At 45.0% G+C, this 23,913-nt stretch overlaps 2 protein-coding genes across 2 annotated transcripts in view; both read left to right on the top strand.

The window, feature by feature from the left end:
• The first annotated feature begins 233 nt into the window (after nucleotides 1-233).
• ptx4 (pentraxin 4, long) lies at nucleotides 234-20,228 on the top strand. The gene is made up of 5 exons (XM_071391099.1): nucleotides 234-545; nucleotides 1,453-1,608; nucleotides 1,866-1,979; nucleotides 3,684-4,761; nucleotides 18,988-20,228. Exons 1-5 carry the CDS (start codon nucleotides 408-410, stop codon nucleotides 19,644-19,646), a joined length of 2,145 nt encoding a protein of 714 aa, XP_071247200.1. The 5' UTR covers nucleotides 234-407; the 3' UTR covers nucleotides 19,647-20,228.
• A 921-nt stretch (nucleotides 20,229-21,149) lies between these two features.
• Nucleotides 21,150-23,913, top strand: part of clcn7 (chloride channel 7) — a 56,468-nt gene continuing 53,704 nt past the window's right edge. Inside the window, exon 1 of the mRNA XM_071393145.1 lies at nucleotides 21,150-21,390. Coding sequence (XP_071249246.1) covers nucleotides 21,280-21,390 — 111 coding nt within the window. The 5' untranslated portion in view covers nucleotides 21,150-21,279. The remainder of the gene's footprint in view (nucleotides 21,391-23,913) is intronic.

Below are 23,913 nucleotides of genomic sequence, written 5' to 3'. Positions count from 1 at the left end.
AAATACAATATTTTTAGTACTTAATACTTTTGTTGTTTTGAGTTTATTTCACTTACGTATTTGTTAATAGTGTTTGTATTCATGCATGTGTGTGTGTTTGTGTGTATGTGTGTGTGTATGTGTGTGTGTGTGTATGTGTGTGTGTGTGTGTGTGTGTGAGAGAGAGGTCTCTGGTAAAGTCATTATGTTCTGACTCTGCTTCCCTGCCAGTGGATGCATTGTGGGAAAAAAACAGATGTGTGTGTGTGTCAGTGTGGTGCGTTCGTGTGTGTGTGTGAGGGGGCTTCCCATCCCTCTTCTCTCTCCTTTACCTCTATTAGTTAGCCTCGGTAGCTCTCAGAGCTAACAACCTCCGCACCTCTAGACACCCAGACCCCGGCCCTGCCCTAACCCAGCCACGCTGCACTATGACCAGCCTCAGAGCCGGACGGAGGGTCCTGGCCCTGGTTCTCCTGGTTGTCCTCCAGCTTCAGGCCTGTAGGGGACAGGGTGCTGCTGAGCTCAGGAAGCCCATCTACCAGAGACTCAGACGACTTGACGATCAGGTCAGTGTGTATGGTTTTGCGTGTGTGTCTGTGTGTGTGTCTGTGTGACTGTGTCTGTGTGAGTGTGTTTGTGTATAAGTCTCTTCACGTGTGTGTCGCCCTTGATGTGTTATTGTTTTATTACAAGAAAATTCAAAAATTAGAACTTTATTATCCAGTAAGTAGGATACACTACATGACCAAAAGTATGTGGACACCTGATCGTCCAACATCTCATTCCAAAATCATGGGCATAAATATGGAGTTGTTCCCCCCTTTGCTGCTATAACAGCCTCCACTCTTCTGGGAAGGCTTTCCACTAGATGATGGAACATTTCTGCGGGGACTTGCTTCCATTCAGCCACAAGAGCATTAGGGAGGTCGAGCACTGATGTTGGTCCATTAGGCCTGGCTCGCAGTCGGGGTTCCAATTCATCCCAAAGGTGTTCAATGGGGTTCAGGTCAGGGCTTTGTGCAGGCCAGTCATGTTCTTCCGCACCGATCTCGAGAAACCATTTATGTATGGACCTTGCTTTGTGCACAGGGGCATTATCATGCTGAAACAGGAAAGGGCCTTCCCCAAACTGTTGCCACAAAGTTGGAAGCACAGAATCGTCTAGAATATAATTTTATGCTGTAGCATTAAGATTTCTCTTCACTAGAACTAAGGGTTCGAGCCGGATCCATGAAAAACAGCCCCAGACCATTATTCCTCCTCCACCAAACTTTACAGTTGGCACTATGCATTGGGGCAGGTAGAGTTCTCCTGGCATTCGCCAAACCCAGATTCGTCCGTCGGACTGCCAGATGGTGAAGCGTGATTCATCACTCCAGAGAACGCGTTTCCACTGCTCCAGAGTTCAATGGCGGTGTATATATAGTGTGTGTGTGTAAGGTCTTGAGATGATGTTGTGTGTTTGTTTCTCAGTTCCGTCGATTCCAGGAACAGACCCTGAGCCGGTTAGACCTTCTGTCCCATATGTCTAATGTGTCGACCTCCCTAGAGGTCAGAGTTCAGAGCCTGTCTGACCAACACAGAAACCTCACCCAGGAACTCACACAACTCAGAGACACCACCACACAGGTTACTGGTTATATCATTTATGTTATATTATTATTATTGTAATATTATGTTATATTTACATGTATGTTATATATTATCTTATATTTTATATCAAAATATATAAATACGTAAGTATATTTATGTTCTATTATTAAGTTTAAATGATTGTTATGGTTATATTTCGTTAATAATTTGGGCCCTGTCATTGTTTTATCTTGTTTCCTTCCTGTTTTGTTTTTGTGGGGGGAAACATATAAAATATCTTACCAAAAAAACAGGAGCTGGACGGCCTGAAAGACCGGAGCAGTAAACTACAGAAGAAGAACAAGAGGATGGAGGGAAGATTGGCCTCGCTGGAGAGAGGACTGAGAGAGAGACACAGACAGGGACAGGTACTCTAAACAACAGACAAGGACAGGTACTCTAAGCAACAACAGACAGGGACAGGTACTCTAAGCAACAACAGACAGGGACAGGTACTCCAAGCAACAACAGACAGGGACAGGTACTCTAAGCAACAACAGACAGGGACAGGTACTCTAAGCAACAACAGACAGGGACAGGTACTCCAAGCAAAAACAGACAGGGACAGGTACTCTAAGCAACAACAGACAGGGACAGGTACTCTAAGCAACAACAGACAGGGACAGGTACTCTAAGCAACAACAGACAGGGACAGGTACTCCAAGCAACAACAGACAGGGACAGGTACTCTAAGCAACAACAGACAGGGACAGGTACTCTAAGCAACAACAGACAGGGACAGGTACTCTAAGCAACAACAGACAGGGACAGGTACTCTAAGCAACAACAGACAGGGACAGGTACTCTAAGCAACAACAGACAGGGACAGGTACTCCAAGCAAAAACAGACAGGGACAGGTACTCCAAGCAACAACAGACAGGGACAGGTACTCCAAGCAACAACAGACAGGGACAGGTACTCTAAGCAACAACAGACAGGGACAGGTACTCTAAGCAACAACAGACAGGGACAGGTACTCTAAGCAACAACAGACAGGGACAGGTACTCCAAGCAAAAACAGACAGGGACAGGTACTCCAAGCAACAACAGACAGGGACAGGTACTCCAAGCAACAACAGACAGGGACAGGTACTCTAAGCAACAACAGACAGGGACAGGTACTCCAAGCAAAAACAGACAGGGACAGGTACTCTAAGCAACAACAGACAGGGACAGGTACTCTAAGCAGCAACAGACAGGGACAGGTACTCTAAGCAACAACAGACAGGGACAGGTACTCCAAGCAAAAACAGACAGGGACAGGTACTCCAAGCAACAACAGACAGGGACAGGTACTCTAAGCAACAACAGACAGGGACAGGTACTCTAAGCAACAACAGACAGGGACAGGTACTCTAAGCAACAACAGACAGGGACAGGTACTCTAAGCAACAACAGACAGGGACAGGTACTCTAAGCAACAACAGACAGGGACAGGTACTCTAAGCAACACCAGACAGGGACAGGTACTCTCAGCAACAACAGACAGGGACAGGTACTCTAAGCAACACCAGACAGGGACAGGTACTCTAAGCAACAACAGACAGGGACAGGTACTCTAAGCAACACCAGACAGGGACAGGTACTCTCAGCAACAACAGACAGGGACAGGTACTCTAAGCAACACCAGACAGGGACAGGTACTCTAAGCAACAACAGACAGGGACAGGTACTCTAAGCAACAGACAGGGACAGTTTGGGAAACACTGAGGCATGGCTACAGTCCTGGGGCCTCCCTGGCTGCACATTTTAGTTTTTGCTCTCGCACTTCACAGCTGATTCAAAGTTGGTTATTTGGTTATTGGTGTAGTGCTAGGGCAAAAACCAAAACGTGCACCCAATGAGGTTCCCAGGATCGAGTTTGGATGACCCTGCCCAGATAAAAATGTCTCACTCTTCCCTATAGTGAATAATATAATGCCAATTAGCCAAATGTGGTGGCTAGAATCTGTTCTGCTATAACTCTCCTCTCCTCTCCTCTCCTCTCCTCTCCTCTCCTCTCCTCTCCTCTCCTCTCCTCTCTTCTCTCCTCTCTTCTCTTCTCTCCTCTCCTCTCCTCTCCTCTCCACAGGGCAGCAGGCAGACCCAGAGACTGAGTCAGGAGCAGGGAGAGTCTCATTCCAGCCTCACCCTGGAGCTCCACAGCCAGGAGGAGCGTCTCGACTCCCTGGAGGCCCAGCGAGAGGAGCTTCTGGTCGGGCTGAGAGGTCTCCAGGAGTCCCTGAGGGAGCAGGATCTCCGGATGAGCCGGCTGGAAGGGAGGCTGGGGGAGCTTTTACAGGGGAATGTAGTCTCTTCCAGGGGATCAGAGAGGACAGGAGACCCCCTCACCTCCAACCTCACCCCCCAGGACACAGCACCCCCACGGAGGACCCAGGCCTCCAGAGGACAGAGCCCAAGACAGGACACCCAGACCCAGCCCGGACACACCCAGACATATTACCAGCCCCAGACCCAGCCCGGACACACCCAGACATATTACCAGCCCCAGCCTCAGCCCTACTCTCAGCCCCATCTCCATCTCCAACCCCAGCCCAAACCCCATCCCCATCCCCAACCCCATTCCCAGCCAAAACACACCAAAGACAGGAGGATGAGGACAAGACTACAGCCTCCACCTCCCCACCCCACACAACCTTCTCAGTCCCAGGAGGAGAGGAAGAGACTGGGGGAGAGAGGACAGGAAAACCCCCGGCCTGGTCATCCTCAACAGGGGCCAAAACCACAGTCTGTGGAGGAGACGAGAGAGGAGGGAGAGATGGAGAGGAGGAGGGGGGGCGAGGTGTGGAGGAGGAGTGAAGTGAAGCGGACAGAGAGGAGGAGGGGAGAGGAAGAGCGGACAGAGAGGAGGAGGGGAGAGGAAGAGCGGACAGAGAGGAGGAGGGGAGAGGAAGAGCGGACAGAGAGGAGGAGGGGAGAGGAAGAGCGGACAGAGAGGAGGAGGGGAGAGGAAGAGCGGACAGAGAGGAGGAGGGGAGAGGAAGAGCGGACAGAGAGGAGGAGGGGAGAGGAAGAGCGGACCGAGAGGAGGGAGGGAGAGGAGGAAGAGGAGGAGATGAAAGGAGAGGAATCACAAATCCAGAACCTTCTCCAGCTTCCAGTGAGACATAAGATCCCTCTGCAGCACATCCCCAGGAGAGAAGCCACCAGTAAGTAACTTCAGATCAACCTCTGTCAGGTGGCAATAACAGGAAAGCAAAACTCCAGTAACTTTACCAGAATTCCCAGGTTTTCCATCATTTCTGGTTGAAAGATTCCAGATGTTCTGCTGGTTCCATTGTGGTTCCAGGAATCTTCAAACTGGGATTTCTGGAAACACTCTGTCAGCAACACAACACAGCATCCAGTGATGTCATGCCAATTAAAGAACTATAAAATAGAGAGGTGTAATGTGGTGTGACATCACATAGTATCCCGTAATGAGGTGTAATGTGGTGTGACATTACATAGTATCCCATAGAGAGGTATAATGTGGTGTGACATTACATAGTATCCCATAGAGAGATGTAATGTGGTGTGACATTACATAGTATCCCATAATGAGGTGTAATGTGGTGTGACGTCACAAAGTATCCCATAGAGAGATGTAATGTGGAGTGACATCACATAGTATCCCATAGAGAGATGTAATGTGGAGTGACATCACATAGTATCCCATAGAGAGGTGTAATGTGGTGTGACATCACATAGTATCCCATAATGAGGTGTAATGTGGTGTGACATCACATAGTATCCCATAGAGAGATGTAATGTGGTGTGACATCACATAGTATCCCATAATGAGGTGTAATGTGGTGTGACATCACATAGTATCCCATAGAGAGATGTAATGTGGTGTGACATCACATAGTATCCCATAATGAGGTGTAATGTGGTGTGACATCACATAGTATCCCATAGAGAGGTGTAATGTGGTGTGACATTACATAGTATCCCATAGAGAGGTGTAATGTGGTGTGACATCACATAGTATCCCATAGAGAGATGTAATGTGGTGTGACATTACATAGTATCCCATAGAGAGGTGTAATGTGGTGTGACATTACATAGTATCCCGTAATGAGGTGTAATGTGGTGTGACATTACATAGTATCCCATAGAGAGGTGTAATGTGGTGTGACATTACATAGCATCCCATAGACTAGTTAGACATCTTTGCAAACAAAAAACGGAAATATCACATTTAAATAAGTATTCAGACCCTTAACTCAGTACTTTGTTGAAGCACCTTTGACAGCGATTACAGCCTCGAGTCTTCTTGGGTATGATGCTACAAGTTTGGCACACCTATATTTGGGGAGTTTCTCCCATTCTTCTCTGCAGATCCTTTCAAGCTCTGTCAGGTTGGATGGGGAGCGTTGCTTCGCTGCATAGCTATTTTCACGTCTCTCCAGAGATGTTTGATCGGGTTCAAGTCCGGGCTCTGGCTGGGCTTCTCAAGGACATTCAGAGAGACTTGTCCCGAAGCCACTCCTGCATTGTATTGGCTCTGTGCTTAGGGTCATTGTCCTGTTGGAAGTTGAACCTTCGCCCCAGTCTGCGGTCCTGAGTGCCCTGGAGCAGGTTTTCATCATGGATCTCTGTGTACTTTGCTCCGTTCATCTTTCCCTCAATCCTGACTAGTCTCCCAGTCCCTGCCTCTGAAAAACATCCCCACAGCATGATGCTGCCACCACCATGCTTCACTGTAAGGATGGTGCCAGGTTTCCTCCACACCTGACTCTTGGCATTCAGGCCAAAGCGTTCAATATTGGTTTCATCAGACCAGAGAATCTTGTTTCTCATGGTCTGAGAGTCCTTTAGACAAACTCCTAGCGGGTTGTCATGTGCCTTTTACTGAGGAGTGGCTTCCGTCTGGCCACTCTACCATAAAGGCCTGATTGGTGGAGTGCTGCAGAGATGGTTGTCCTTCTGGAAGGTTCTCCCATCTCAACAGAGGAACTCTAAAGCTCTGTCAGAGTAACCTTCAGGTTGTTGGTCACCTCCCTGACCAAGGCCCTTCTCCCCCGATTGCTCAGTTTGGCCAGGCGGCCAGCTCTAGGAAGAGTCTTGGTGGTTCCAAATTTCTTCCATTTAATAATGATGGAGGCCACCGTGTTTTTGGGGACCTTTAATGCTGCAGAAATATTCCCCAGATCTGTGCCTCAACACAATCCTGTCTCGGAGCTTTACAGACAATTACTTCGACCTCATGGCTTGGTTTTTGCTCTGACATGTACTGTCAACTGTAGGACCTTATATAGACAGGTGTGTGCCTTTCCAAATCATGTCCTATCAACTGAATGTACCACAGGTGGACTCCAATCAAGTTGTAGAAACATCTCAAGGATGATCAATGGAAACAGGATGCACCTGAGCTCAATTTCGAGTCTCATAGCAAATGGTCTGAATTCTTATTGTCACGCTGGTATGATGGAATGGGAGACAGGCGCAGGAATGCATAATAGTTTTTTTTATTGACCCAAATTACAGCGTGCCATGTAAAGCACGGGACGAAGACCAAACAAACACGTATACAAAACACAGGGTAGAAACCCAAACGAAAGAGTGAGGAGTACCTCTAATAAATACACAGGACGAGACCCGTAACATACACACACAATGATACAACACAGGACTAGACCCGTAACATACACACACAATGATACAACACAGGACGAGACCCGTAACATACACACACAATGATACAACACAGGACTAGACCCGTAACATACACACACAATGATACAACACAGGACGAGACCCGTAACATACACACACAGTGATACAACACAGGACGAGACCCGTAACATACACACACACAATGATACAACACGGGACGAGACCCGTAACATACACACACAATGATACAACACAGGACGAGACCCGTAACATACACACACACAATGATACAACACAGGACGAGACCCGTAACATACACACACAATGATACAACACAGGACAAGACCCGTAACATACACACACAATGTTACAACACAGGATGAGACCCGTAACATACACACACAATGATACAACACGGGACAAGACCCGTAACATACACACACAATGATACAACACGGGACAAGACCCGTAACATACACACACAATGATACAACACGGGACAAGACCCGTAACATACACACACAATGTTACAACACAGGACGAGACCCGTAACATACACACACAATGATACAACACAGGACGAGACCCGTAACATACACACACAGTGATACAACACAGGACGAGACCCGTAACATACACACACACAATGATACAACACGGGACGAGACCCGTAACATACACACACAATGATACAACACAGGACGAGACCCGTAACATACACACACACAATGATACAACACAGGACGAGACCCGTAACATACACACACAATGATACAACACAGGACAAGACCCGTAACATACACACACAATGTTACAACACAGGATGAGACCCGTAACATACACACACAATGATACAACACGGGACAAGACCCGTAACATACACACACAATGATACAACACGGGACAAGACCCGTAACATACACACACAATGATACAACACGGGACAAGACCCGTAACATACACACACAATGTTACAACACAGGACGAGACCCGTAACATACACACACAATGATACAACACAGGACTAGACCCGTAACATACACACACACAATGATACAACACAGGACTAGACCCGTAACACATACACACACAATGATACAACACAGGACAAGACCCGTAACATACACACACACAATGATACAACACAGGACGAGACCCGTAACATACACACACAATGATACAACACAGGACAAGACCCGTAACATACACACACACAATGATACAACACAGGACGAGACCCGTAACATACACACACACAATGATACAACACAGGACGAGACCCGTAACATACACACACACAATGATACAACACAGGACAAGACCCGTAACATACACACACACAATGATACAACACAGGACAAGACCCGTAACATACACACACACAATGATACAACACAGGACAAGACCCGTAACATACACACACACAATGATACAACACAGGACGAGACCCGTAACATACACACACACAATGATACAACACAGGACTAGACCCGTAACATACACACACACAATGATACAACACAGGACAAGACCCGTAACATACACACACACAATGATACAACACAGGACAAGACCCGTAACATACACACACACAATGATACAACACAGGACAAGACCCGTAACATACACACACACAATGATACAACACAGGACAAGACCCGTAACATACACACACACAATGATACAACACAGGACAAGACCCGTAACATACACACACACAATGATACAACACAGGACAAGACCCGTAACATACACACACACAATGATACAACACAGGACAAGACCCGTAACATACACACACACAATGATACAACACAGGACAAGACCCGTAACATACACACACACAATGATACAACACAGGACAAGACCCGTAACATACACACACACAATGATACAACACAGGACAAGACCCGTAACATACACACACACAATGATACAACACAGGACAAGACCCGTAACATACACACACACAATGATACAACACAGGACAAGACCCGTAACATACACACACACAATGATACAACACAGGACAAGACCCGTAACATACACACACACAATGATACAACACAGGACAAGACCCGTAACATACACACACACAATGATACAACACAGGACAAGACCCGTAACATACACACACAATGATACAACACGGGACGAGACCCGTAACATACACACACAATGATACAACACGGGACAAGACCCGTAACATACACACACAATGATACAACACGGGACGAGACCCATAACATACACACACACAATGATACAACACAGGACGAGACCCGTAACATACACACACACAATGATACAACACAGGACGAGACCCGTAACATACACACACACAATGATACAACACAGGACGAGACCCGTAATCATCTGTGCACAACACAAGTGGCACGAAAGCCTAAACAACACAGCCCAGGTACTCACACGACCAACGGACATTGTAACAATAATGGACAAGACCATGGTGAACAAAGGGCACACTATACATTTACTAATCACTGGGAATAGGGAGCAGGTGTGCTTAATGACAGATCCGGAGGGATCCGTGACACTTATTTAAATAAGTTATTTCAGTTTTACATTTTTTATAATTTGCAAACATTTCTAAAAACCTGTTTTCGCTTTGTCATTATGGGGTATTGTGTGTATATTGATGAGGAAAATAATGAATTGAATCCATTTTAGAATAAGGCCGTAACGTAACAAAATGTGGACAAAGTAAAGGGGGTCTGAATACTTTCATTATGTACTGTATGTGTTTTATATCCTTAAACAACATCTGCTGAGCCACGAGAGACCAGAAACACACACACACACTCATCTGTTAAAGGCATTGTTGTGTGTTTCCATTCAATCTGGAGGGGAAGGGGAGTTGAACCATTACATTTGCCTAATACCAAACTAGCTACACATCTTGGGACTACAAGGTCCTCTACTCTCTAAATAGATAAACAGACAGTGAGAGAAATAGAGAGAGAGAGAGAAATAGAGAGAGAGAGAGAAATAGAGAGAGAGAGAGAGAGAGAAATAGAGAGAGAGAGAGAAATAGAGAGAAATAGAGAGAGAGAAATAGAGAGAAATAGAGAGAGAGAAATAGAGAGAAATAGAGAGAGAGAGAGAGAGAAATAGAGAGAGAGAGAGAGAGAGAGAGAGAGAGAGAGAGAGAGAGAGAGAGAGAGAGAGAGAGAGAGAGAGAGAGAGAGAGAGAGAGAGAGAGAGAGAGAGAGAGAGAGAGAGAGAGAGAGAGAGAGAGAGAGAGAGAGAGAGAGTTAAGTGTTGATAGATGCAGGAAACAGGATATAGTCTCAGTGAGTTTGGACCATCTGAGAGTTAAGAGTTCTGTTCACATCTGAAGAATCCATATAACTCTATTGTTCACGTTGAATAACCTGAGATATATAAACCCAGTTAGAGAAACACTATATTCTGTAAGTCTAGAAAGTGATACACGCTGCCTTGGCCAAGAAATTCAGATTCATCTCTACACATTGATCAGTCAGCTGGTTATAACAGCAGTCAGTTTGTGGTTGACAAGTTGATAAATGGCTGGCAGATTAAGTTCTCTTCAACCTTCCTATAGCCTGGGTACCAGTCTGTTTCCTTCCTATAGCCTGGGTACCAGTCTGTTTCCTTCCTATAGCCTGGGTACCAGTCTGTTTCCTTCCTATAGCCTGGGTACCAGTCTGTTTCCTTCCTATAGCCTGGGTACCAGTCTGTTTCCTTCCTATAGCCTGGGTACCAGTCTGTTTCCTTCCTATAGCCTGGGTACCAGTCTGTTTCCTTCCTATAGCCTGGGTACCAGTCTGTTTCCTTCCTATATCCTGGGTACCAGTCTGTTTCCTTCCTATATCCTGGGTACCAGTCTGTTTCCTTCCTATAGTCTGGGTACCAGTCTGTTTCCTTCCTATAGCCTGGGTACCAGTCTGTTTCCTTCCTATAGCCTGGGTACCAGTCTGTTTCTATAGCCTTCCTATAGCCTGGCTACCAGTCTGTTTCCTTCCTATAGCCTGGGTACCAGTGTTTCCTTTCTATAGCCTGGGTACCAGTCTGTTTCTATATCCTGGGTACCAGTCTGTTTCCTTCCTATAGCCTGGGTACCAGTCTGTTTCCTTCCTATAGCCTGGGTACCAGTCTGTTTCTATATCCTGGGTACCAGTCTGTTTCCTTCCTATAGTCTGGGTACCAGTCTGTTTCCTTCCTATAGCCTGGGTACCAGTCTGTTTCCTTCCTATAGCCTGGGTACCAGTCTGTTTCCTTCCTATAGCCTGGGTACCAGTCTGTTTCCTTCCTATAGCCTGAGTACCAGTCTGTTTCCTTCCTATAGCCTGGGTACCAGTCTGTTTCCTTCCTATATCCTGGGTACCAGTCTGTTTCCTTCCTATAGTCTGGGTACCAGTCTGTTTCCTTCCTATAGCCTGGGTACCAGTCTGTTTCCTTCCTATATCCTGGGTACCAGTCTGTTTCTATATCCTGGGTACCAGTCTGTTTCCTTCCTATAGCCTGGGTACCAGTCTGTTTCCTTCCTATAGCCTGGGTACCAGTCTGTTTCTATATCCTGGGTACCAGTCTGTTTCCTTCCTATAGCCTGGGTACCAGTCTGTTTCCTTCCTATAGCCTGGGTACCAGTCTGTTTCCTTCCTATAGCCTGGGTACCAGTCTGTTTCCTTCCTATATCCTGGGTACCAGTCTGTTTCCTTCCTATAGTCTGGGTACCAGTCTGTTTCCTTCCTATAGCCTGGGTACCAGTCTGTTTCCTTCCTATAGCCTGGGTACCAGTCTGTTTCCTTCCTATAGCCTGGCTACCAGTCTGTTTCCTTCCTATAGCCTGGGTACCAGTCTGTTTCCTTCCTATAGCCTGGGTACCAGTCTGTTTCTATATCCTGGGTACCAGTCTGTTTCCTTCCTATAGCCTGGGTACCAGTCTGTTTCCTTCCTATAGCCTGGGTACCAGTCTGTTTCTATATCCTGGGTACCAGTCTGTTTCCTTCCTATAGTCTGGGTACCAGTCTGTTTCCTTCCTATAGCCTGGGTACCAGTCTGTTTCCTTCCTATAGCCTGGGTACCAGTCTGTTTCCTTCCTATAGCCTGGGTACCAGTCTGTTTCCGTCCTATAGCCTGGCTACCAGTCTGTTTCCTTCCTATAGTCTGGGTACCAGTCTGTTTCCTTCCTATATCCTGGGTACCAGTCTGTTTCCTTCCTATAGCCTGGGTACCAGTCTGTTTCCTTCCTATAGCCTGGGTACCAGTCTGTTTCCTTCCTATAGCCTGGGTACCAGTCTGTTTCCTTCCTATAGCCTGGGTACCAGTCTGTTTCCGTCCTATAGCCTGGGTACCAGTCTGTTTCCTTCCTATAGCCTGGGTACCAGTCTGTTTCTATAGCCTTCCTATAGCCTGGGTACCAGTCTGTTTCTATAGCCTTCCTATAGCCTGGGTACCAGTGTGTTTTCCTATAGCCTCCTCGTTTGCTGTTGTTGAATACAGAAACAGTCCAAGACTGGGATTAGATGGTCCCACTCTGCTTTTAGCCGTTTGTCATCATGGCGTGTTTGACCTATAAAACATGACTGAGAATAAAGCTGTTACACTGACAGTCCTGTTCTCAGGCCAGATCCCCTATCCAGCCAGTCCTGTAGGGACCTCCACCCTGGGCTACAGTAGACTTCAGGCTTCATGATTTACTGTCTGCTTTTACTACATTGTCCTGCCCTGTGAGTGTGAGGAGGAGGGAGAGAGAGAGAGGGAAGGAGAGGGAATGAGATAGAAAGAGAGAAATAGATCTGGGGATATGAGCAGGAGGATATGAGGGGATAGTTGTAACAGCAGGAGGTAGGAGGACATGAGGGGATAGTCGTAACAGCAGGAGGTAGGAGGATATGGGGGATAGTCGTAACAGCAGGAGGCAGGAAGATATGAGGGGATAGTCGTAACAGCAGGAGGTAGGAGGATATGGGGGATAGTCGTAACAGCAGGAGGCAGGAAGATATGAGGGGATAGTCGTAACAGCAGGAGGTAGGAGGATATGAGGGGATAGTCGTAACAGCAGGAGGTAGGAAGATATGGGGGATAGTCGTAACAGCAGGAGGTAGGAAGATATGGGGGATAGTCGTAACAGCAGGAGGTAGGAAGATATGGGGGATAGTCGTAACAGCAGGAGGTATGAAGACATGAGGGGATAGTCGTAACAGCAGGAGGTAGGAGGATATGAGGGGATAGTCGTAACAGCAGGAGGTAGGAAGATATGGGGGATAGTCGTAACAGCAGGAGGTAGGAGGATATGAGGGGATAGTCGTAACAGCAGGAGGTAGGAGGATATGAGGGGATAGTCGTAACAGCAGGAGGTATGAAGACATGAGGGGATAGTCGTAACAGCAGGAGGTAGGAGGATATGAGGGGATAGTCGTAAGAGCAGGAGGTAGGAGGATATGAGGGGATAGTCGTAACAGCAGGAGGTAGGAGGATATGGGGGGATAGTCGTAACAGCAGGAGGTAGGAGGATATGGGGGGATAGTCGTAACAGCAGGAGGTAGGAGGATATGAGGGGATAGTCGTAACAGCAGGAGGTAGGAGGATATGAGGGGATAGTCGTAACAGCAGGAGGTAGGAAGATATGGGGGATAGTCGTAACAGCAGGAGGTAGGAGGATATGGGGGGATAGTCGTAACAGCAGGAGGTAGGAGGATATGAGGGGATAGTCGTAACAGCAGGAGGTAGGAAGATATGAGGGGATAGTCGTAACAGCAGGAGGTAGGAGGATATGGGGGGATAGTCGTAACAGCAGGAGGTAGGAGGATATGAGGGGATAGTCGTAACAGCAGGAGGTAGGAGGATATGAGGGGATAGTCGTAACAGCAGGAGGTAGGAGGATATGAGGGGATAGTCGTAACAGCAGGAGGTAGGAGGATATGAGGGGATAGTCGTAACAGCAGGAGGTAGGAGGATATGAGGGGATAGTCGTAACAGCAGGAGGTAGGAGGATATGAGGGGATAGTCGTAACAGCAGGAGGTAGGAGGATATCAAATGTATTTATAAAGCCCTTTTTACATCAGCAGATGTCGCAAAGTGCTGTACAGAAACCCTGCTGAAAACCCCAAACAGCAAGCAATGCAGATGTAGAAGCACAGTGGCTAAGAAAAACTCCCTAGAAAGTCAGGAACCTATAAAGAAACCTAGAGAGGAACCAGGCTCTGAGGGGTGGCCAGTCCTCTTCTGGCTGTGCCGGGTGGAGAGTATAAGAGTACATGGCCATTAAGGCCAGATTGTTCTTCAAGATGTTCAAACGTTCATAGATGACCAGCAGGGTCAAATAATAACCCCAGTGGGGATCTGTATTCAAATAGTTTTACAAAGTAGTCAATTTTTGGGATCTGTTTTCAAATAGTTTTAAAAAGTAGCCATTTTTTGGGATCTGTATTAAAAAGTTTTAGTCCAATTGTTCCCTCTGAAAAGGAGTTATCCCAGGTCTGATGCCACAACGAGTAGTTAAAACTAGAGTTATCCCAGGTCTGATGCCACAACGAGTAGTTATAACTAGAGTTATCCCAGGTCTGATGCCACAACGAGTAGTTAAAACTAGAGTTATCCCAGGTCTGATGCCACAACGAGTAGTTAAAACTAGAGTTATCCCAGGTCTGATGCCACAACGAGTAGTTAAAACTAGAGTTATCCAGGTCTGATGCCACAACGAGTAGTTAAAACTAGAGTTATCCAGGTCTGATGCCACACCGACTAGTTAAAACTAGAGTTATCCAGGTCTGATGCCACAACGAGTAGTTAAAACTAGAGTTATCCCAGGTCTGATGCCACAACGACTAGTTAAAACTAGAGTTATCCCAGGTCTGATGCCACAACGACTAGTTAAAACTAGAGTTATCCAGGTCTGATGCCACAACGACTAGTTAAAACTAGAGTTATCCAGGTCTGATGCCACAACGAGTAGTTAAAACTAGAGTTATCCAGGTCTGATGCCACAACGACTAGTTAAAACTAGAGTTATCCAGGTCTGATGCCACAACAACTAGTTAAAACTAGAGTTATCCCAGGTCTGATGCCACAACGAGTAGTTAAAACTAGAGTTATCCCAGGTCTGATGCCACAACGAGTAGTTAAAACTAGAGTTATCCAGGTCTGATGCCACAACGAGTAGTTAAAACTAGAGTTATCCAGGTCTGATGCCACAACGAGTAGTTAAAACTAGAGTTATCCCAGGTCTGATGCCACAACGAGTAGTTAAAACTAGAGTTATCCCAGGTCTGATACCACAACGAGTAGTTAAAACTAGAGTAATCCCAGGTCTGATGCCACAGCGAGTAGTTACAACTAGAGTTATCCCAGGTCTGATGCCACAACGAGTAGTTAAAACTAGAGTTATGCCAGGTCTGATGCCACAACGAGTAGTTAAAACTAGAGTTATCCCAGGTCTGATGCCACAACGAGTAGTTAAAACTAGAGTTATCCCAGGTCTGATGACACAACGAGTAGTTAAAACTAGAGTTATCCAGGTCTGATGCCACAACGAGTAGTTAAAACTAGAGTTATGCCAGGTCTGATGCCACAACGAGTAGTTAAAACTAGAGTTATCCAGGTCTGATGCCACAACGAGTAGTTAAAACTAGAGTTATCCCAGGTCTGATGCCACAACGAGTAGTTAAAACTAGAGTTATCCCAGGTCTGATGCCACAACGAGTAGTTAAAACTAGAGTTATCCCAGGTCTGATACCACAACGAGTAGTTAAAACTAGAGTTATCCCAGGTCTGATGCCACAACGAGTAGTTAAAACTAGAGTTATCCAGGTCTGATACCACAACGAGTAGTTAAAACTAGAGTTATCCAGGTCTGATGCCACAACGAGTAGTTAAAACTAGAGTTATCCAGGTCTGATGCCACAATGAGTAGTTAAAACTAGAGTTATCCAGGTCTGATGCCACAACGAGCAGTTAAAACTAGAGTTATCCAGGTCTGATGCCACAACGAGTAGTTAAAACTAGAGTTATCCAGGTCTGATGCCACAACGAGTAGTTAAAACTAGAGTTATCCCAGGTCTGATGCCACAACGAGTAGTTAAAACTAGAGTAATCCCAGGTCTGATGCCACAACGAGTAGTTAAAACTAGAGTTATCCAGGTCTGATGCCACAACGAGTAGTTAAAACTAGAGTTATCCAGGTCTGATGCCACAATGAGTAGTTAAAACTAGAGTTATCCAGGTCTGATGCCACAACGAGTAGTTAAAACTAGAGTTATCCCAGGTCTGATGCCACAACGAGTAGTTAAAACTAGAGTAATCCCAGGTCTGATGCCACAGCGAGTAGTTACAACTAGAGTTATCCAGGTCTGATGCCACAACGAGTAGTTAAAACTAGAGTTATCCAGGTCTGATGCCACAACGAGTAGTTAAAACTAGAGTTATCCAGGTCTGATGCCACAACGAGTAGTTAAAACTAGAGTTATCCAGGTCTGATACCACAACGAGTAGTTAAAACTAGAGTTATCCAGGTCTGATGACACAACGAGTAGTTAAAACTAGAGTTATCCCAGGTCTGATGACACAACGAGTAGTTAAAACTAGAGTTATCCAGGTCTGATGCCACAACGAGTAGTTAAAACTAGAGTTATCCAGGTCTGATGCCACAACGAGTAGTTAAAACTAGAGTTATCCCAGGTCTGATGCCACAACGAGTAGTTAAAACTACAGTTATCCCAGGTCTGATGACACAACGAGTAGTTAAAACTAGAGTTATCCAGGTCTGATGCCACAACGAGTAGTTAAAACTAGAGTTATCCCAGGTCTGATGCCACAACGAGTAGTTAAAACTAGAGTTATCCAGGTCTGATGCCACAACGAGTAGTTACAACTAGAGTTATCCTGGTCTGATGCCACAACGAGTAGTTAAAACTAGAGTTATCCCAGGTCTGATGCCACAACGATTAGTTAAAACTAGAGTTATCCCTGGTCTGAAGCCACAACGAGTAGTTAAAACTAGAGTTATCCAGGTCTGATGCCACAACGAGTAGTTAAAACTAGAGTTATCCCAGGTCTGATGCCACAACGAGTAGTTAAAACTAGAGTTATCCAGGTCTGATGCCACAGCGAGTAGTTAAAACTAGAGTTATCCAGGTCTGATGCCACAACGAGTAGTTAAAACTAGAGTTATCCCAGGTCTGATGCCACAACGAGTAGTTAAAACTAGAGTTAACCAGGTCTGATGCCACAGCGAGTAGTTAAAACTAGAGTTATCCAGGTCTGATGCCACAACGAGTAGTTAAACTAGAGTTATCCAGGTCTGATGCCAGAACGAGTAGTTAAAACTAGAGTTATCCCAGGTCTGATGCCACAACGAGTAGTTAAAACTAGAGTTATCCCAGGTCTGATGCCACAACGAGTAGTTAAAACTAGAGTTATCCAGGTCTGATGCCACAACGAGTAGTTAAAACTAGAGTTATCCCAGGTCTGATGCCACAACGAGTAGTTAAAACTAGAGTTATCCAGGTCTGATGCCACAACGAGTAGTTACAACTAGAGTTATCCAGGTCTGATGCCACAACGAGTAGTTAAAACTAGAGTTATCCTGGTCTGATGCCACAACGAGTAGTTAAAACTAGAGTTATCCCAGGTCTGATGCCACAACGATTAGTTAAAACTAGAGTTATCCCTGGTCTGAAGCCACAACGAGTAGTTAAAACTAGAGTTATCCAGGTCTGATGCCACAACGAGTAGTTAAAACTAGAGTTATCCCAGGTCTGATGCCACAACGAGTAGTTAAAACTAGAGTTATCCCAGGTCTGATGACACAACGAGTAGTTAAAACTAGAGTTATCCAGGTCTGATGCCACAACGAGTAGTTAAAACTAGAGTTATCCCAGGTCTGATGCCACAACGAGTAGTTAAAACTAGAGTTATCCAGGTCTGATGCCACAACGAGTAGTTAAAACTAGAGTTATCCAGGTCTGATGCCACAACGAGTAGTTAAAACTAGAGTTATCCCAGGTCTGATGCCACAACGAGTAGTTACAACTAGAGTTATCCCAGGTCTGATGCCACAACGAGTAGTTAAAACTAGAGTAATCCCAGGTCTGATGCCACAGCGAGTAGTTACAACTAGAGTTATCCCAGGTCTGATGCCACAACGAGTAGTTAAAACTAGAGTTATGCCAGGTCTGATGCCACAACGAGTAGTTAAAACTAGAGTTATCCCAGGTCTGATGACACAACGAGTAGTTAAAACTAGAGTTATCCAGGTCTGATGCCACAACGAGTAGTTAAAACTAGAGTTATCCCAGGTCTGATGCCACAACGAGTAGTTAAAACTAGAGTTATCCAGGTCTGATGCCACAACGAGTAGTTAAAACTAGAGTTATCCCAGGTCTGATGCCACAACGAGTAGTTAAAACTAGAGTTATCCCAGGTCTGATGCCACAACGAGTAGTTAAAACTAGAGTTATCCCAGGTCTGATACCACAACGAGTAGTTAAAACTAGAGTTATCCCAGGTCTGATGCCACAACGAGTAGTTAAAACTAGAGTTATCCCAGGTCTGATGCCACAACGAGTAGTTAAAACTAGAGTTATCCCAGGTCTGATACCACAACGAGTAGTTAAAACTAGAGTTATCCCAGGTCTGATGCCACAACGAGTAGTTAAAACTAGAGTTATCCCAGGTCTGATGCCACAACGAGTAGTTAAAACTAGAGTTATCCCAGGTCTGATTTGTTGCAGTGTTTTTTGTTCCAGTACTCACTGACTATCTTGTCTGTCTCTTGTCTCTCCTCCAGTCTGTAATGTGGACTCCATGCTCCTGTTCCCGTCAGCTTCCTCTGAGAACTACGTCACCTTCTCCCGGAGCTTCCCTGCTCTTCCAGAACTCTCTGTGTGCCTGTGGCTCCGCGTCGACGTCGGGTACGTAGGAACGCTCCTCTCTTACGCCACGGAAGACAACGACAACAAACTAGTCCTATACGGACGCAACTCCTCCTCCTCCTCTTCCTCCACCCCCAGCCGAGAAACCCTGGACTTCGTGGTGGGAGACCCTGCGTACCGTGAGCTCCCTGTGGACTCTGTGCTGGACGGGCGCTGGCACCACCTCTGTGTCCTCTGGTCCTCTATCCAGGGACGATTCTGGCACTACACCGACCGGCGCCTGACCTCCGCAGGGTCACGGTTCAGGAAGGGTTACGAGGTGCCGGGAGGGGGGTTAGTGGTGCTGGGAGCAGAGCAGGACAGCCAGGGGGGAGGGTTTGATCCCACCGAGGGGTTCGTGGGGCGTCTGGCGGGGTTCACCGTGTGGGACCGGGTGTTGAGTCCTGGGGAGGTGACGGGGGTGGCTACGGGGAGGGGGGTACCCCGGGGGGTGGTGCTCGAGTTGGGGGACGTTGACGGAGTTCATGGGGAGGTGCAGCAGGTAGCCTGCGAGTGCCTGGAACACTGTAGCTGAGACGTCTGATTCCAAACTGACCCTAACCGCTCGTCCCTCATCCCTCGTCCCTATAGGCACTCCTAGATCTACAGTGTGGTCCTTAAAGGCAGAGTGGGCTGTTTTTTACTCCTCTGTACTTGATTGATAAATTAAGGTAATTGATTTCCCCTCACCTGGTTGTCTAGGTCTTAATTGGGCGTTAATTAAAATAAATAATAACAAATAACAACAACCAGCCTAGGGGTTGACTTGGGATTCAGCTGTCTAAATGTTTTAATATCATTCAATGAACTACCAGGGAGAATGAAGACCGGCAGAACTGCCCTTCAGACTTAATGTGGACCTATATTGAAAGAGGAACACTTCTCTAACCTTAAACAGTGCCACTGACACACTGTAAAATGAGCATGTGAATGAAAGCCATCAATTATTACTTAAAGCAATGTTGTTATATGGCTAAACAAAGACTATTTCATATCATATATACAGTATATTGTTACCCAGCAACAGACAGAGAGAGAGACAGACTTAGAGACAGACAGATAGACAGATACAGACTTAGACAGAGAGAGAGACAGACATACAGAGGCAGACAGAGGGACAGACAGACATACATAGAGACAGAGACAGACAGAGAGACAGACAGACAGAGAGACAGACATACATAGGCAGACAGAGACAGACAGACAGACAGACAGACAGACAGAGAGACAGACAGACAGAGAGACAGACATACATAGGCAGACAGAGGGACAGACAGACAGGCAGACAGAGAGACAGACAGACAGAGAGAGAGAGGCAGATTGTTCAGTTATAAAGTCAACAGACCAGCGGCTAGTTGACCAACTGACATCTGATGTCGGTTATTAACATGCTAATAAATCAAGATGATGTCAGTTGGAACTGCTCTCCACTCTACTGGATATATAACAGTCATCATTCATGAGACAAATGATCCTTTATCTTATAAACATTGATTCACTCAGTTCGTTTGTATTTGTTTGTATGGTTTTGTTATGCCTGGTTTTGTCTTGTCAGTATATTATTTCACTTGAGAGGGAAAAGCATAGTTTTTTTCTGTAGCCTACTTCAACTATTTCAATTTCCAAGGTCCTTGATGTAAGACTGCCACAAATACCTAGATTATTCAATAATTAACCACCAACATGTAAACCATCAGGTCTTCATAATATGACATCGATATCATTGCCTGGCTCTTATGCTGTAAAATATTGGCAAACATGCGTCTTCCTCTCTGTTTTTGGTCTCAGCTGTCAGTTAGAGAACTATAATTCCCAGAAATCCATGCGAACAACTGTTATGTTTGGCCCTGTGTGCCACCGGTAGAAACCATCACGAGTTCGCTTATGATTTTAGTCATGTGGATTATCTTAATAGTTCCCTCTTTACGTCCTCACTCATCTCTCCTTATCTCCTTTTCAAAACCCATTGGAGGAGATGGTCAGAGGGGCGGGACCTCTGGATTTCTCCTCCAATGGTTTTTCAGAAGGAGACGAGGAGAGAGGACGCGAGCAGGAACTCATTGAGATCATCCCATAGGAAGCTAGAATGAGAGGTAGTTAACCAGACACAACTGCAAATTAAAAACAATCTCACTGATTGAGAGAGTGGATAACTACCGCAAGTAAGCATGGCCAATATCACGAAGAAAGTGTCGTGGTCAAGCCGGGGTGACGAGTCCGGTGGCGGCGAGAGAACCCCACTTCTCAACGGCTCCGAAGAAGTCCGATACACCAGACAGGTAGGGCTAGCATGCTAGCTAGCTAAACTAGCGAACACAAGCCGAACTGTCTAACGTTGCCGCTATGTGCCAGCTAGGTATGCATGATGTTTTCTAAGAGTAAAACATGATGTTATGTTTTGCTATGAGATTAATTATTTAGTTAATTTGCAGTTCTGTAAAAAAACGAGTGCCCCGCTTGTGGTTTGTTGCATACAGGCGTTTGCAAATGCTGCTAACGACAACAAATGCAAACGTCACAGGATGGAGTTGGAGGATGCTTTTCAGACAAGCACGTTTTTAGAAGTTTAACAAATCTATGCCCATTTAACAATATGCCAAAGACTGGCAGACGTAACAAAAATAGCTACAGAAAATCGTAATCTTCAAACCAGAGTTTCAGAATATAACCTAATATAATAACAAACACTGAACTCCGACTATTTTTTTTAACTTAATCAGGGAATCAGCCTTTAAGCCTGTAGATTCTGCTCATTGCGTCATTCACCACTTCCTATTAAGTTACACAGGCATTACGACTTGAGTTAGTACTGTTTAATACACGTTACGTAAATTACCCTGGCATTAAAGCAAACATGTTCACTTGAGTTAGTACTACTGACAGTTAGATGTTAATACATGATAACTAAGCTGTTAGTATTACTGACTGTTAGATGTTAATACATGATAACTGAGCTGTTAGTATTACTGACTGTTAGATGTTAATACATGATAACTGAGCTGTTAGTATTACTGACTGTTAGATGACATGATAACTGACTGTTAGTATTACTGACTGTTAGATGTTAATACATGATAACTGAGCTGTTAGTATTACTGACTGTTAGATGTTAATACATGATAACTGACTGTTAGATGTTAATACATGATAACTGACTGTTAGATGTTAATACATGATAACTGAGCTGTTAGATGTTAATACATGATAACTGAGCTGTTAGTATTACTGACTGTTAGATGTTAATACATGATAACTGAGCTGTTAGATGTTAATACATGATAACTGAGCTGTTAGTACTACTGACTGCTGAATGTCAATACATGTTATGTAAATTACACAGGAATTACACACATCTTGTCCAGTAAAACTGACTGCTAGCAACTATGGCTAAATGTTACATGTTAACTTAGTGATGCTAAATGTTACATGTTAACTTAGTGATGCTAAATGTTACATGTTAACTTAGTGATGCTAAATGTTACATGTTAACTTAGTGATGCTAAATGTTACATGTTAACTTAGTGATGCTAAATGTTACATGTTAACTTAGTGATGCTAAATGTTACATGTTAACTTAGTGATGCTAAATGTTACATGTTAACTTAGTGATGCTAAATGTTACATGTTAACTTAGTGATGCTAAATGTTACATGTTAACTTAGTGATGCTAAATGTTACATGTTAACTTAGTGATGCTAAATGTTACATGTTAACTTAGTGATGCTAAATGTTACATGTTAACTTAGTGATGCTAAATGTTACATGTTAACTTAGTGATGCTAAATGTTACATGTTAACTTAGTGATGCTAAATGTTACATGTTAACTTAGTGATGCTAAATGTTACATGTTAACTTAGTGATGCTAAATGTTACATGTTAACTTAGTGATGCTAAATGTTACATGTTAACTTAGTGATGCTTAATGTTACATGTTAAATTGAAGACACACAGACGTACAGTTGAAGTCGGAAGTTTACATACACCTTAGCCAAATACATTTAAACTCAGTTTTTCACAATTCCTGACATTTAATCCTAGTACAAATTCCCTGTCTTAGGTCAGTTAGGATCACCGCTTTTTTTTAAGGATGTGAAATGTCAGAATAATAGTAGAGAGAATTATTTATTTCAGCTTTTATTTCTTTCATCACATTCCCAGTGGGTCAGAAGTTTGGAAGTATGCTTGGGGTCATTGTCCATTTGGAAGACCCATTTTGCGACCAAGATTTAACTTCCTGACTGATGTCTTGAGATGTTGCTTCAATATATCCACATAATTTTCCATCCTCATGATGCCATATATTGTGTGAAGTGCACCAGTCCCTCCTGCAGCAAAGCACCCCCACAACATGATGCTGCCACCCCCGTGCTTCACGGTTGGGATGGTATTCTTCGGCTTGCAAGCCTCCCCCTTTTTCCTCCAAACATAACGATGGTTGTAATGGCCAAACAGTTCTATTTTTGTTTCATCAGACCAGAGGACATTTCTCCAAAAAGTATGATCTTTGTCCCTATATGCAGTTGCAAACCGTAGTCTGGCTTTTTTATAGTGGTTTTGGAGCAGTGGCTTCTTCCTTGCTGAGTGGCCTTTCAGGTCATGTCGATATAGGACTCGTTTTACCGTGGACATCGATACATTTGTACCTGTTTCCACCAGCATCTTCACAAGGTCCTCTGCTGTTGTTCTCGGATTTATTTACACTTTTTGCACCAAAGTACGTTCATCTCTAGGAGACAGAACGCGTCTCCTTCCTGAGCGGTATGACGGCTGCGTGGTCCCATGGTGTATATACTTGCGTACT

Source organism: Salvelinus alpinus, chromosome 1 (genome assembly GCF_045679555.1).
Source record: "Salvelinus alpinus chromosome 1, SLU_Salpinus.1, whole genome shotgun sequence".
Classification (NCBI taxonomy): domain Eukaryota; kingdom Metazoa; phylum Chordata; class Actinopteri; order Salmoniformes; family Salmonidae; genus Salvelinus; species Salvelinus alpinus.
Note: the sequence above shows the minus strand (reverse complement) of the source record. Positions and strands in the feature narration are given on the sequence as shown.